The 17,025-nt window shown below is 40.5% G+C and overlaps 1 protein-coding gene across 2 annotated transcripts in view; it reads right to left on the bottom strand.

Annotated features, from left to right (window-relative positions):
- The window catches only part of LOC125456573 (AP-1 complex subunit mu-1-like), a 52,054-nt gene that overhangs the window by 26,041 nt on the left and 8,988 nt on the right, over nt 1-17,025 (bottom strand). Inside the window, exons 2-4 of one of the 2 annotated variants that reach the window (XM_048539816.2) lie at nt 7,192-7,348; nt 5,979-6,046; nt 2,304-2,434 (exon numbers count right to left, since the gene is read on the bottom strand). In XM_048539816.2, coding sequence (XP_048395773.1) covers nt 2,304-2,434; nt 5,979-6,046; nt 7,192-7,348 — 356 coding nt within the window. The remainder of the gene's footprint in view (nt 1-2,303; nt 2,435-5,978; nt 6,047-7,191; nt 7,349-17,025) is intronic. The other variant, XM_048539817.2, reaches the window with a different exon arrangement.

Genomic DNA, 17,025 nt, shown 5'->3' with positions numbered 1-17,025 from the left:
AGTGTATGGCTTAGAAAGGGTGGACGCTGGGAAGTTGTTTCTGTTAGGCGGGGAGACTAGGACCCGAGGGCACAGCCTTAGAATTAGAGGGGGTAAATTTAAAACTGAAATGAGACGACATTTCTTCAGCCAGAGAGTGGTGGGCTTGTGGAATTCATTGCCACGGAGTGCAGTGGAGGCCGGGATGTTAAATGTCTTCAAGGTAGAGATCCATAAATTCTTGATCTCACAAGGAATCAAGGGCTACGGGGAGAGTGCAGGGAAGTGGAGTTGAAACACCCATCGGCCATGATTTAAATGGCAGAGTGGACTCGATGGGCCGAATGGCCTTACTTCCACTCCTATGTCTAATGGTCTTATGGTCTAAAGCTGGTAGAAGTAGACAAAATTGTTCAGGAACCACACATTGATTTATGCCTTGTTTCTTTTTTTTATTTCCTTTCAAGTCCACGAAATTGAAGTGAAAAGAATTGTTATATGATGACTTGTTGAAATATAATCTCATACTACAGAAACCCATTGATTTGTCACGGTAACCATTCTTTATTAACACCATTTGTATCAATCCAAGAGTGGATTCTTCCAAATCATAACGATTACGACATTATGTATTCCCAGTCTTGAGATCTGAGCGCAGAAATCTAGGCTGTGCAGAATGAGTTCTGACTGCAGAATTGCATATTAAATGAGAAATGAAACTGAGGGCACACTTAACTTGTTAGGTGGATGTAAAAACAAATTCAGGACACGACACAAATCAGAAGAGCAAGGGCATCATCCTGTTGTCTTTGCCAATTTGTATCCCTCAACTAGCATCACCGAAACAGATTTTATTGACCACTATTACTGTTTGTTGAAGCTTGCTGTGAGCAAACTAACTGCCACATTGCTTATATTCCCACTTCAAAAATATTTCATTGGCTGCAAAGTGCTTTTGGATATCCTGAGGTCATGAAAGGTCCTATGTAAGTGCATTTCTTTCTTCAGAAATTGCAGTTTGCAACTTAAAGCCACAGTATAGTTAGAGGGGTTGTTACAGTGATCTGTATTGCTGGAACCTACCCTCATCAGACCTTACATAAAGTCAGAGATCTGTATGAAGGGCACAGACCTCTATGCATTTGTGTATCTGAAGCCAGGTTGGAATAATACTGAAAAAGTAATCATGCCATTTTCTAAAATTTCTACTTATCTAATTTCTCAAAATCCTACATTCAACCAGGACTGTGCTGGTGAATGATAGTGTTGCCTTCATCAATCTCTGACAAGTAAGTATTGAATAACAGAGCATTAATCACAGCAATACTGGTTTGTTTCTGAGCACTTACAGATACAATTGGGATTGTTCACCTTCAATTATTATTGCCCTGGACAGGAATAAAGCAGTTATTGGAATCTAGATGTAAGCATGGGTAGATGGAACGCAGCAGGTAGTAAGGAGTAGTTGAATTATATGTCTGTTTATTGAAAAAGTCAGGTGTTCGTGAACTGCAATGGTTGAGCGCATTTGATAGGCTCGAGAAACAATTATTAACATCCATAAAATACATTTCTAGTATCCAATGGAATAAGATGCTCAAATATTTTTCATAAGTGAATACATGACATTTATTTCCCTTTCCTATCAAGATACTCCACTACATAATTAAAATTTTAAGCGTATACATGGGCTGGAAAGAAAGTGCTGGTGACCTCTGATAACAAAGAGTGGAGCTGGACGAACACAGCAGGCCAAGCAGCATCTCAGGAGCACAAAAGCTGACATTTCAGGCCTAGACCCTTCATCAGAGAAAGCTAGTGACCTCTGCTGGTTAATCAGCATCAGGGAGCTCAACTTTCTTGCATTTATTAACCTGAAATGACAGCTTTTCTGGCATAATATGCCATTTTACAGCATCTCTATGCCTGGATCTCTTTAGTTTTCTTAGGAAGGTAATAAAGGATCTGCCTGCAATCTCTGGAAGAACGCTTCAGCTCAGAATATTCAGTGTAAGCAGGCCAACTCTACAACAAAGCATCAAGCAGCCTGCACAGACTTGCTTCACCAGCAGGGGCTCGCAAGAGTCCATCCTGGGGCTCAGATGCTGCTGGTTTCTATAATCTACCGTGGTTAGTCCTAAAAAAAATCACTAACAAAATTAACAAAGCAAAGCTTGCGATGTGGTGCCGTATAAAATTATTCCAAACTCTGTTACATAGTGGCTCTAAGAAAAATGCAAGATAAGAAAAGTACAAATTACAGATGGCTGAGTTTCAACAGTTTGGGTAAACAGATTAAAATAAATTGATCTGTCTGCACTTACTCTTGGAGAATCTTACTATCGGTCGTTTGTGGAAATCCAAAATCCATCAACTCATCCAAAAGTTCATAAACAATAACAAAGTTATCTCGAATACTTTCCTCCTCGACCTCTTTAAAATATTCTGTGAAAACCTGAGGGTGACACAAGTTAAGATCTTCAGAACGATTATCAAATGGTGTCAAAAACAATAACGACTGAAGAGATAAGCTGTTCATCAGGAGGGAATCATACCAGAGGGGTGCAGAAGCAGACAAACTGGAAATGAGAAAGCAAGGGAAAGAGGGAGGGCAAAGGGCTGAGTTTGGAGTGTCCAATGGGAGGGTTTGGACTCGAGATTAAAAAAAAAGCCAAGGATGTGCTGGGTTGCACAAAAATTGGGGAATAAAAGGGCATACAGGGGAAGGCACATGGGTGCAGGCAGTCAATGCATTGCACTGGTTAGCTACACACTGTTGATAATCTACTTCCCACAGTGAGAATTCAACATTGGAGGAGGGCACAGAATAGGTAGCAATGAATCAGCTGCCTCTTTTATACACCTCCGTATTTATTCCTTTCCAATTCAGTCCCACCGCTACCCCTCCAACCCTTAGCCCCACCCCAGAATTGGCCCCAGAAATCCATTGTCAGTCAGTTGGCCAACTTGTGTCAGAGGATGTTGAAAGTACAGGCGACGTCACATAGCAGGAAATGAAGGCACAATGACTCAGCACAGTTAACTCTCAGTTTGTGAAATCTTGCCCAGAATTCAGCAGCTCTCCCAGGTACTGCTACAAGCATCCCAGTGAACAAAACACTTCACACCTGCATACCACAGTCTAGGAGTAAACCCAGGGGATATTAGCAAATAGATGTTAAAATTCAGACATTACTGTAGGAGGGCAGGAGGGTGTGGGGAAACGCAGTGAGGGTCCTGAGCACTGAAAGAACCAGCAGAGATCACTGATTTAAAGTTGAAAAGTTATTTGGTTAATTTCAGGTGTTCTGTCTTCAATTTACATTAACTGCACTGAATTGGCAAATGCTTTGAGCTAGATTGGTTAATTGACAGATAACAGGATGGAAGCAAAGTGGTGCAAGGCAAAGGGAATCCAAGAGGGTAACAAGGAACAAGGAAAACAAGATTTATAAATTATACTGAAATCTGTGTTCCGCAGAGACTGGAATATTTTTGTTCTGTTTGCATTGAGAGAGCTAGTTCACTAAGGGAAAAGAATAATATTTATAGGGAGGAGTGAGCAAATGTAATGTGATTAACCGTCAAATAAAAATGATTATACATGACATGACCAGGCAGCATATGATGAAATGCTCAAAGTTGCCAAGCAAAATTTAACACAAATCCATTTTCCTATCAAGTAGCACACACGGCATAACCCTGATGGAATTCCTGCTGCTGAATGAAACCGCTGTTGCCAAGGAGCAAAATGAGGTTAAGGTGAAGTAAGATCACTGTAACAACATTGAGATGTATCTGGAGATGTGAGAAATGTAGTAAAACCTTGAAGCTGAGAATTGGTAAAGCGTGTGCTCTGACAGGCCTTGGCAGAGACTGGTTATCAAAGCAAAGAGTACAGAGCTGAATTAAAGGAAAGAACGTCCTTAAAAAGGTCTTTGTCATCCCGAGTTCTCCATGTGAAGTCAGGCCTGACCCATAGCACCATGATCTCCACCACAGAGAGTCAGTTTCCACATCCAGACCAGCTGGAATAGAGATGGAACCAATCTGATCCAACCCAGCCATTCAGCTAAAGCAGCCAAGCTGCCACCAGAAGAGTATCTGGTTTGCTCTGGCAACAGGCACATTTGCATGCTGATTATAGCCTGAAAATACAAAAAGTGATGGGACAGCTAAGTTATTTCTATCATGTGTCTGGCCAGGCATCCCTCCCTCTCTTACCACCTGCCATCAGTTGGAGGGATTGTCAAGTTGATGCTCTACTGGTTGACCATATTTCAAATGCATCTTCCCTGGTCAACGAGTCTTAGAGTGAACTCAAAGTCAGAGGCAGGGACACTACCTACTTCTTAAAAGAGACTCATAAAGGCAAATACCGTGGACGCTTGAAACTTTAAATGAGAAAACCGGATAATTTTGGACATCATTTCAGATTTTATCTCAAACAGGCCTGGTATTCCCTCTCCATGAAAACTTCTAAACCCCACTTCCAATATCGAAACTCAGCACCATGTTTCACCAGAAGGTCCTGAGGATTGGTGTTGCCATGGCAGCAAAATCAGGCACCTCTCTTCTGCATCACCATTTACAATGTAATGGATGGAGAAGGGCACTCTGACAGGATTGGGAAAACAGATTTGGATTGAAATCATTTTGGGAGATGTTCTACTGACGGCAAAAGAGTCACATGAGTTCCCGTGGGTCCAAGAGAAGATTGAGACTGAGTCAGTTCAAACCAATCCACCTAGGTGCTGCTTCTTAATGTTGGAATGGTAGTTAGACGGGCTTAGGTTTGCTTCAGTGTGACAATTTGGCAGGTCAGGCTGGGGTGAAACCTGGTCCTCATTATGCCAAAATTCCCAGAGGAAAACAGAGGCAAAAAGGTACAATTCCAGGCCAACAACAGTGCACGCTGCCATATTGAGAAAAGTAGATGCCAAGGCATCTCAAGCACCCATCACAAACAGGAAACCAATGCCTATTCTGTCACCACTACTCTCTGAGCTTTCTGCAATACCATCAATTCTGGCCTCATGCTTCTTGGATTTTAAGTGCTCTACGACTGATGGCTTTGCCTTCAGTTGCCAAAGTCCCAGGCTCTGAAATATCCTTTATAAAAATCTCTGCCTCGTTACTTGTCTTTCTCCCTTCAAGATGCTCCTTACTTCTTTGACCAATCATGTGTCCATTTGTCCTAATGCTGTCCAATTTTGCCTCACTTTTCTGAAGCACCTCGAAAATTTTTAACGTATTAAAAAGTGCTATACGAGTTGTTTTTGTAGCCCTGCCAATAAAAACACCACTCAGAATTACCTACATACAACCTAACTTAACAGGCTCTAGTTACTTTCATGTGGAGCCGAGAGTTGTTGGAACATTCCTCTCAGGACTGCTGCATTACTATGGACTGCATGTGGCCAGCCCATGTGAACCACTCTCACCCCTATCCTGCTCTCCTCCTTTCCTCACAGGATTTAATCAGAAGCCAAGGCCAGTGAGGCATCTGTTCCAAAGCAGAGATTCCTAGACCAGGGAGCAGAGTCTGGAGGTATGGCAGGAGTCCACAGCTCACTGGAATTATTGAAATAAGGTGATAGGTGTAATTTTCAAGAAACCGACTTCCGACTTCGAGAAAGCATTATCCATTCTACGTCTGAAAATTTGAAAATCAATAGAATGCCCATGCAAGAATTCATTCAGTGATAATGGGAACTGCAGATGCTGGGGAATCCAAGATAATAAAATGTGTGAGGCTGGATGAACACAGCAAGCCCAGCAGCATCTCAGGAGCTCTCTGATGAAGGGTCTAGGCCCGAAACGTCAGCTTTTGTGCTCCTGAGATGCTGCTGGGCCTGCTGTGTTCATCCAGCTTCACACTTTATTATCAAGAATTCATTCAGTCTGGCTCAATGTAGAAGTCCAAGGCTGAGGTCACACAGAAATCTAATCTACTTTCGACATTATGAGAACATTTTAATTGACTGAATAGCACTCACCTGAATAATTTTATATAAAAATGCAAAAACTAGCACTGCATTTGCATTTTTCTTTGTCACTGCTACCACTTGGTGCTCAAGGTTAAAGAACTTAAATATTATAATGTTATTCTGCAATTTAAGTCACTAGTTTGTCAAACGACATGAAAAAAATACTGAAAGTCAGGTAGCTGCAGCAAGACCTGAACCAAATTCACTTTGTCAAATTCTTTAGGTGACACATGATTTCAGTTTATACAACTGGGAATTTATTTTGAGTTATTTGTTAAATTCACATACTGAGACAAATACATTCCATAATAAAGGGTGAAAAATTATTGTTGTCAGCTGAACACTTAACACATTCAGTTATGTTTTTTATGTCTGTTATTTTAAATGCATTTTATTTAACTCCAATGTCAAAAAAGCAGTCAGACAGAAACAGCAAGTAAAACATCATCCATTGATACCATCAACTGCAATGTTTGGTCAGTACCATTATACAAATCGTTTTTAATTTATCAACTAAATTTGAAACTTAATAGCCGGGTCTTTAATCTTGTATAGGTACTTACAAGTTAAACAACCGGGCTGAATCCTTGCCCACCAACCCTGATTCAAACGCATCCCAATTTGGAAGATTCGTTACCTATACATAGTTCTGTATGTACAAAAATATTGTGGACTCTCCAGCTGCATAGCATTGCGTAACAGCAGCAATAATTCCAACTGCCCCACTGTTATATTGTCGCCTCCTGCCTTTTTTAGTCACAGGCTACCATATGATAACTGTTCCTTGGGGGCACTGGTAATAGCATATCCATCCCCTGACTCCAAGCAAACAAATCCAAGAGCACATAAACTAGGTGAAAAATCTGTTCTAATAAAAACACTACATACCTTTTGGCTAATCATCTTATGGTAAGAAGATGCTATAAATTGTTTATCCTTAAAGGAGGGCTGGAATACACATTGACTCAGAGCTTCCCCTCCAAATAACAGTTGTCAGCACAGTCACCAGGGAAGGATTGGTGGCGGCGGTGGGGAGGGGGGCGGGGGGGGGGGGGGGTGGCGCAGGTGGTGGTGGTAGTAGTCTACAGAAGATCGACCATGTTGGTAAACAGAACAGGTTTCCACAATCCTCAATGCTGAAGATATTGTAAATATTTCCCTCTCATACTGCACTAAACCTATGGGCTACAAAAAAAAAGTTTTCCACCACTTGAAAGGATACAGTACAAGTTATTGTGCCTTATCCAGAGGAAGTGAACATGTCCGTGGATGAGGAACGGGGAACTAATCCCCTCATCCTCCTTCTGCATCAACATCGGCAGGAAGTAGTCAATTTCATTCATATCTACATCACCCATGTAGTTTCTGCATATTAGGACCTGACAAAAAAAACAAAGAAAGCGTAAGAGCTGCGTGTGAAATCAGCATGACTGACAAAACATATTTAACAACTGTGGCAAATAAATTAAAATACAAGAGGATCATAGAACAATAAAGCACAGATATTGTTTGACCCCGAACGCAAATATTGACTTTGGATCTTTTTCTCCTATTATTTTTGTATGTGAAGAAATAAAAATGAAAAACACATCTCTCCATCCCCTTTCCACCATCTTCTAATGCATTAAGAGGCTTCAAGGTTTTCATTCACAAAGTCCACTCCAAATGTTCACAATTCAAGGATAATGACTGATGTCAAATCAAGTCAGATATCCTAGCCCCATAACATATGCCAAATATGAGATTCAGGACTGTGAGCATACAACATTGTTGACCCTGAACAATGTGACCATATCACTGGCATTGATCATAGTGTGCTTTAATGACTTGGATCAAGTAACCCCAGTGAAAGTCAAGTGTAGTTCATTAGCTCCAGCTCTAAACATACCATTTTGAATGAAGTTTATAATTGTTTATTCTGAAACATACATTTTTAAAAATGTAAAATAAAGACAGCAGGCTGTATTTCAAAATGTTACACGTTTAGAAATCCATCAGGAACGCATTCAGCCTGTGTTAATCCAAGCTTTGAAATAAATGAGGATAGCTGCCCCATTACACCTGTAATGTTTCCACCCACTGGTCACTGTGAAGACACATGCCCATCATCAGTTTGCATGTGCCACCCCTTGTATTTATGTTAGAATTCATGGGCTAAAGTAATGTGCCAAAGGGCAAATGAAATGATGAATGGTGTTTTGTAATTTTTTTTTGTACAGGAGAAACTGCAACTCATCATGAAACACATGGCAAATCTGTCTAAGGCCAGAGGGCACAAGTTCAAGGTGAGATTAAGAGGTTTAGAGGAAAACATTTTTCACCTAGAAGGAAGTAGAAATATAGAACATGCTGCCTGGTAGGGTGGTAGTGGTAAGTATTGTAACAACATTTCAGAAGCATCTGGATGTACACTTAACATGCCAGGGCATCGTCGGCTATGGACCAGGTGTAGGTAAATTGTTTTAGTGTAGTTTAACGTTTGTTGGTCAGAGACACAATGGGCCGAAAGGCCAGTTTCTATGCTGTATGACTGCATGGCTCTGAGGCCAGGAGCCTTCATTGCCAATTTGCACCATGCTCCATAATATTACTTGAACTGCCTTTACACCTTTTGTCCATTGATTCATTGTGTTTCTAAAGAGCCATTAGGTATGGCAGCACTCCAGACATGGTGCACCATTTAGGGCAAGCGTCACATAGGCAGCTCAATCGTGTTATCATCTTTTTCTTAAAGGGAACCAGACCTTTCATTTAAATTCACTGGGTGGAATTTAAGAGCCTTCGCTATGGTTGTGCGGAGGCATTTAATCAGATGGGAGGGCAAACCCTCCCATCTCCCTAATACTGTCTGATAATTCCACAGTGTGAACGTTTGTGGATGGCACACACACCCTGTATCAATTGAGGCCCTTAAGTGTGCGATTAAAGGCATGGGTATTTACCCATATGAAAATCGTAAAAGCGAACAGAAACATTTACTAGCTGTTGAAGAGGCAGGGACGTGGTCCATCATTGTCAGATGCTCCATTCCTGATGGAGGGATTGAGTTCCAGAGAGGGCAGAGACTTGTCACAGGCTTTCCATTATCTACGGGTATGGAGTATGATGGTATTCCCTCCGGTTTTCTGGATAAGAGCAGCTCCAATGACGTTCAGGAAACTTGACACCATCCAGATCAATACAACCCACTTGACTGACATCCATCAACTTAAAACATTCAATCTTCAATCCTTTTGCCACAGGCACACATTCCAAACTCATGATCTCTACCAAACAATTGGAAAACAGCAGCATGTCCAAAAGAACACTGTTATCCCAAGTGGTTTCCAAGTAATGCACTTGAAAATAGACGGCCATTCCTTCGTCATCACTTAGCCAAAACCCCGCAAGTCACTAACACTGTGAGAACACCTATGATCAAATGGCCAGCACAGGTTCAAGATGGTCACATTCACGGACTCAAAGGCAGAGTCCATGTGTACGTTTAAGGCTGAGATACATAGGTTCTTACTAGTAGGGAAATCCACTGTTATGAGGAAAGGGTGGGAAAGTGGATGCGAGGAATGTTGGATCAGCCATGATCCTACTGAATGGCATATTAGGCTGAATGGCCTTCTCCTGTTCTTATTATGTCTTAAGGAGGTCCCCTATCATCTAGTCAAGGGCAGTTCGAAATGGCTAGAAAATGCTTGCCTCATCAGCAATGCCCATCTTCTTTATAAAAGACAATACAGATCTAATCAGAACTAATCTTTGTAGTTCAGCCACAGAATTGCTTGCGAGTGTGGTTACTGCAGATATATGATGAATAAGATAACCAATTTGTACACAACTAGGTCCCACAAACAGAATTTCTTTTTCCAAAAGCCCACAGCAAAACCATACATTTCATGCACTAAACTCAGTGGAAACAAGCACTACAAATAATGACAAGAGATATTGTTGAAGAGCTGAGGGCTATTACAGACAGATATCATTCGTGCTACTGTAGTAGGAGTGCATTTCCCTGATGAAACCAGAGAGTTCAACATAAGCATTAATGCATCATCTACTTGTGATTCTAACGGTAGATCTCTGTGCATTCTGCCAGCAATTTCTTTAATCCCAGATCATTTTATTTAACAAACTCTTCTGGTTCATTTAATCCCTGCCTGAAACAACTTCAGTACTCTTTCAACCTCAGGCTTTGCTATTTCTACAGCATTCACCAGTTATGCCATCCAATTTTTTAAACACATAGCAAAGATTACAAAGGTATTAAAATTCATTTGCCATTTTTCTGCACATTTGCATTTTCCTGTAACAGCTTTTAAAAGTTCATAGCCATTTTCTGTAGATTGTGTCCAAATCCCCTCAGTTTGAATAACTTTGTGACTATGGGGCTTCCAATGCGAGATAATTATTGCAAATTAAAGACAATGCAGATCTATTGAGTATTAATCTTTGTAGTGACACTTTCAAGTGTGGTTTCTGCAGTTATATGATGAACATGACAACCAATTTATGCACAACAGAGTCTTACAAACAGCAAATAAGATGGATAACTGGTATTTGGCTTGGTAGTATTGAGGAATAAATATTAGCCAGTTCATTAAGAGAATTGTCCTGTCCAAACATGTGTTAAGTGCGTCCTAGGTTCAAACTAACTGTCACACCTCACTGGAGTAGCACACTGGGTATCAAGCCCCACTATTCCCAAAGACATCCACAAAGATTAAAAATTTTAATCAAAGTATGCAAACTCCTCAAATTCCCTGTGGGATTGACCCTAGTTGACAGAAAATGCAGACCAGGTTTCTATACTATACAGGAGCTCCTATTCATTACAAATAAGTAGATTCTAACCACAGGTAAATAACTAAGTGATGTCAGCATACGTTTCTACCAGGTAAAACTCTAGCCCCCTGCTAAAATTCCCCTGATACACAAACAAATTGACACAAATGGACAAAATCCATTGATGTAATGGATGGAGGGCAGAAACATACTGGGAAATCAATTCAATGATGCTAGTCCTAAGGATTTGATGGAGGGGTTCCTTTTGTTTCAGCAAGGTCCTTTAGCTATCCAAGCTTTTCCTTCAGGTTCTTTCACTTCCTCACCAAATGCACAGAGTAACTGGTTCACAAATTGCAATGTCTATGACTTTTTGTGTAAAAGCAACAGCTTAAAGTGAGGATCTGAGATGGTAGATGCAGAAAGATTGCTTCCTTATGTGAGAAACTATAGGATATAATCTCAGAATAAGGGGGCTGTCACATTTAAGGCAGAGATGGAGGTCTTTCTTCTCTCGGATGGTTGTGAACCTGCGGAATTCTTTACTACTGAGGACTGTTAAGGATGGACCATTAAGTATGTGGAAGACAGATTTTTAATCAGTATAATAATCTGCATTATGGGGGAAAAGGCAGGAGAGTGGAGGTGAAGATTATCAGAGCAGCCATGATCTCGTTGAATGGTGGAGCAGAATCAATGGATTTTAAAATGGCAACTTCTGCTCCTATTTCTTATAGTTTCATGGTCTCTCTGGTAGATGATAACTGGCTTTCTTTAGCTTCAGATGTTTTAGAGACAGACACGTACACATACACACCACCTCCCTTCCAGAGCTCAGGAATCTTCTCATTCTATTGGTCAGATCCCTAAGCTGCTCATTTACCAGCATTCAGAGAGTTTGTGTGGCTGATGACCTTTGTCATCCACAAATAGTCACAATTCCACAAATCTGCTTGTTGGCGGGTGAATCTCACCTAGTGCTGGGCCATCATCCCTTAGACTTGCTCCCACTGCTTTCAAAGCAACAGAGTAAACATGTCTTACAATATATTTCAGTAGCTTGTATACTTTTTAAAATACAGCAATTCTTTCCTCAGTCCTTTGTTGTAAAATTGTCTGTTTCCCAACTAGATTCACAATCAAAACTAATGTAAAATCGAAAGACATGGTCATTACACTAGCAAAAACAACCTTTTATGGTGCAGAGGTAGTAGGAACGGCAGATGCTGGAGAATCTGAGAATAACAAGGTGTAGAGCTGGATGTACACAGCAGGCCAAGCAGCATCAGAGGAGCAGGTAAGCTGGTTTTTCAGGTCTTGACCCTTCTTCAGAAGGGTCTCGGCCCAAAACATCAGCTTTCCTGCTCGGCCTGCTGTGTTCATCCAGCTCTACATCTTGTTATCTCATCTTCTGCGGTGCACTACTCTTTCAGAATTATGCTGAACTATTGGCCCAGATTGCATGTTTACATCCTGGAATCACTCTTAAAATCTTCAACCACTTTTTGTTTTAGGAAGCACCAGTGCAATAATGTGAAACTGAACCTAAAACCTGAGGCTAATTTGGCTGCTGCTTGTTATAATAATACTGTAGTATTTTTTAAGGCTGTTTATATAAAGACACAAAGAATGAGCCCTGAACAACACAGGGATAATCGTAACTGCAGATGCTAGAGAATCCGAGGTAACAAAGTGTGGAGCTGGATGAACACAGCAGGCCAAGCAGCATCTTAGGTGCAGGAAAGCTGATTTTTCGGACCTAGATCATTAATCAGAAAAGGGTCTAGGCCTGAAACGTCAGCTTTTGTGCTCCTAAGATGCTGCTTGGCCTGCTGTGTTCATCCAGCTCCACACTTTGATATCCTGAATAACACAGGGTTAGTGCCTAGGGATGTACAGCAGTTCCCAAACAGGAAAACATACCATTACAAAACAGCTGAAAAATAACTGGCTCAGATAGATTGCCTCTAAATCTTGTGGTTTGCTTTTGCTCTAAATATCATTCCAATGGATGGGTAAATTTTAATGCTATGCTTTTCACTATTCATCTAAGCATTCAACCTTATTATTGGGCCTTAGAAGTTATTGGAAAAGTTCAGCAGATCTGGCAGCTTCTGTCAAAAGAAATCAGAGTTAATGTTTTGTGTTCAGTGACCCTTCCTCAGAAGTGAGGAATTTCTCAGGAAGGGTCACCAGACCTGAAACGTTAACTCTGATTTCTCTTCACAGATGCTGCTAGACTTGCTGAGCTTTCCTAGCAACTTCTGCTTTTGTTTCCAATTTACAGCATCTGCAGTTCTTTCAGTTTTTATTTATTATTTGAGCTGTTCTATTTGAACTTAACTGAGCTATAAGAATAGTGGTTACAAGGGGCTTTTATAGTGAATGCTGGAATTTACAGCATAGAAACAAACCACTCTACATTCCTGGTACCTGCCACTGTTTATACTCCACACAAGTCTCCACCCACTCTAATTATTCATTGACAACAAAAACAGAAGTTGCTGGAAAAGCTCAGCTGGTCTGGCAGCATCTGTGGTGAAAAAAATCAGTTAATGTTTCGGGTTTGGTTTGCCTGCGTAATCCTATGTACTTTTATTCCTCACATCTGCTTTAACTACTAAGCGGCAGCAAGTTCTGCAATCTCAACACTTTGTCAAGAGTTTCTTCCTAAATTCTTTATTTCACCTGCATTAGGAATCTCCATACAGCTTTCATAGTGTCTCTCTCATTTACGACCCTTGTTCTGAACTCATTAACAAATGGAAACAGACAGTACATAATTGGAATCATTTGTATTTCTTTATTTGGTACTACAAGTACCTTTAGACCTCCAAAATGACATTCATGGAAGTACATACAGGTTTGGAGTAAATGTGCCATATATTCTTTGACAGCATCAGTGGGGCAATGAACGAGCATGAAAAAACGTGCAGAACAGGCAGACTGTGACATTAGACAGCCATTCAATACTGCAGCTAACTTCCCTCAATTAATTTCACACATATCTAAACAACTGTTCTTGGCAGAGATTGTAGAATCAGAGAATTGTTATGGTGCAGAGTTACACCATTTTTTTCTTTATTCATTAACGGGATGAGGACATCGCTGGCTAGGCAGCATTTATTGTCCATCCCTAATTGCCCTAAGGGCAATTTGACACATTAAGGCTGCACTGGTCCTATTATCCAGTGCTAATCTCCTGCCTTTTCCCAATATCGCTGCACATCATTTCTATCCAAATGACCATCCAATTCCCTCTTGAACGCCTCAATTGAACCCGCCTCGACCACATCTTCAGGCAGTGCATTCCATACCTGAAATACCCATGTGAGAAATAGTTTCCCCACCGCCCCCCCCCCCAGAAACACAGTAATATTGGAACCAGAACAGAACATTAGAGGTGCACAAAATATTTGGAGAGACAGGTGGCACTAGCATAGAGAATAATAAATAGATAAACTCAGAGTAAGGGAGAAAATAAGAAATCTAATTCAGGGTTATTGTGTATTTGTGTGAACGCACGGAGAATGGTTAATGAGTTTGAGGAGTTAAAGGTTCGGTTTGCGTTGTGGAAATATGCTGTGGTGATGACAAAAGCATGGCTCAAAGAAGGGCACAACTGGGTGATAAATATTCCTGGGTACAAGGTGTTCAGAAAAGATAGAAAAGGAAGGGAAAAAATGAGGGCTGGCAATATTGGTTAAGGAAAGCTTTACAGTCTGGAGAAAAGCAGAATCCCAGTAGGTTGAAGAACTGAATTAAGTTGGTTACAGCAGAGGAACAAAAGGGGTTAAATTACAACTCTCAGCGTAATCTGCAGATTTCCAACCAGTGGGTAGGATGTAGAGGAAAAAAATCTGCAAGGAAATTACAGAGAGATGCCAACAATATAGAGTACCGATAATACCAGACTTTAATTACCCAGATATAGACTGGATTGCAGGTAGCTACAAACAGCCAGCATGCCTAGGTTGTGTTTAGGAGAATTTCTTACTGCAGTATGTGTTCAGTCCAACAAGAAATTTGCTCACCGATACGGATAAAAGAGTAATCATTTATTTATGGAATACAGCATTACTTGTGGGAATGAACAGAGGCCACTCAGATCAGGATAAGCCACTGGAAGAAGGAACGAGAAGGACTGAAGAAGGAGGCCATATCCACTGAGAACAGTTTCATCCCAGCAGAAGTGCAACTTTTGGATCGTGAAGTCTTCAGACCACTAAAATCAGGAAGAAGTCATAAGCAGTTTTAGCAGCCTCAAAGTAGTCCATGTCTGTGTTTGTTGAGGGGACAGGAACAGGATAGGGGAGACAGTAATGGAGAGAATTATGTCTGAAAAATATGCGGGAAATCACTGAAGGAATGATTTGCAACCTCATCGGTTCTGTAAGAAATTTTAAAACGAAGGCAGGAATGATACTTCACTGGGTTTGAGAGTCGAAATGATGCTCCTGGGAAATGGACTGAATCTTTGATTTTGCTGTTTATGATAAGATCTTTAAAAATTGTCACATATATAAAATGGCTCTGTTTATTTTTCATGTCTTTTGTGTAATCGAAACACATTGACAGCCTCATGCAAATATATTCAGTGACTGACAATCATAGTAACTAAACTGCACAATTGAAACTCACAGTCATTAAGCTAGGTTTCACTCAGCTTTAAAAATAAAAGAACTGCGGATGCCGTAAATCAGGAATAAAAGCAAAGTTGCTGGAAAAGCTCAGCAGGTCTGGCAGCATCTGTGAAGGAAAGATCAGAGTTAACATTTCAAGTCCAGGGACTCTTCCTCAGAACTGAGACAGCTAAAACTATGAAATCGTTAAGTTTTAGCTGTAAGTACCACGGACTTTTAGCTTTGTCTCCTTTCAGCGTAGGAAGTTACTGGTTGTGAACAAAATTACGGCAATCTCGCCAATGACGTATTGCTAAAGTACGATCACTGTAGTCAATTGACATTTAATGTGTTCCCATAAACAGCTCAGAGAAAATGCCAGATGATAATTATTGACCTAATCAGGAAACTGGCAGAACGAAAGGAAGTAGAGAATAGGATAATGTGCAGGCACTAATTGGTGGGGTGTGATTAGTGGTACACCATAAGGATGTGAGTTGGAGCCTCAACTGTTCACTGTATTTATTAGCTACTCGGATGATGTGATAGAAAGGCACAAATCCAAATTGTCAAAGACACAATTATAAATAGCACTGTCACTAATGTGGATGGGCTGCATCGAGGTATTATTATCTTTAGAATCAAATTGTTGTGCAAAAGGAAATACTTTTGGCCTTATTAAAAATTACTCAACTTTACTTCTCAGTAAAAGTAATTTTCTGAGCTAGTTTGAAGACAACTCCCCAGTGGGCAGTGATATTAACCGAGCTGGGCAGTGATATTAATCCGGTAGAAAAGTTTGAAATCCAACACAGAAGAAACAAATGGGCAAATTATTAGCACTCATACCATAAGACTGGTTTGATAAAAATTGCATGGAAATGCAAAAACTTGTTGCAAAGATTACTTCCATGCCCTGATGGTTCCAAAAGTTGCAGAGAGGAATGTCTGAAGCATGCTACAACCCAACTAGAGTCATCCAAAACAATTTAATGGGCAATACTTGCTGAGAGAATACAAACATATGCAGATATGGAACATATATCTTCTATGAGGCCCTAAGATCTCCATTTGGACTTTACTACCATGTTTAGACTTTTCGAAAATCCACAAATGGCGTAGCCTTGCTCATAGAAAAAAAGTCCATCTTGTATGGATGGTCAGAAAAATAAGAGATCTGATTGGTGAAAGCAAATATCTCTCATCAGGAAATGGAGACTGAGACAGATGAATCATCAGTCCATGGAGAAATTAATACAACTACGAATACAATTAAAAATCACACACAAAGTCCTTGGGTATACCTGTGATTCCAGCCAATGGTTTACAAAAAGGAGATGCTGTGCTTGATAGACTTACATATCTCTTCTATACATCTGAACATCTTGACATTGTCAGCTCAGATTTGACTTTGGAAGAAACTGTCTAGATTGGGGTATCGTTCAAAGTTTCTCCTCACTATTCTCCATCAATTGCACAAATGTCAGCAAAAGGACAATACAGAGCACTCTCCTTTTCCATCTCTGATGGTGTGAAGTAAGGCTATATCTGGCATTGAAAATTTTCAATGACTCCAGATCCACAGCAATGTGGTTGGCTTTCAACTGCCCTCTGAGCAATTAAGAATGGATAATAAATGCTGGCCTAGTTAGCGATGC

Source organism: Stegostoma tigrinum, chromosome 8 (assembly GCF_030684315.1).
Source record: "Stegostoma tigrinum isolate sSteTig4 chromosome 8, sSteTig4.hap1, whole genome shotgun sequence".
Lineage (NCBI taxonomy): Eukaryota > Metazoa > Chordata > Chondrichthyes > Orectolobiformes > Stegostomatidae > Stegostoma > Stegostoma tigrinum.
Note: the sequence above shows the minus strand (reverse complement) of the source record. Positions and strands in the feature narration are given on the sequence as shown.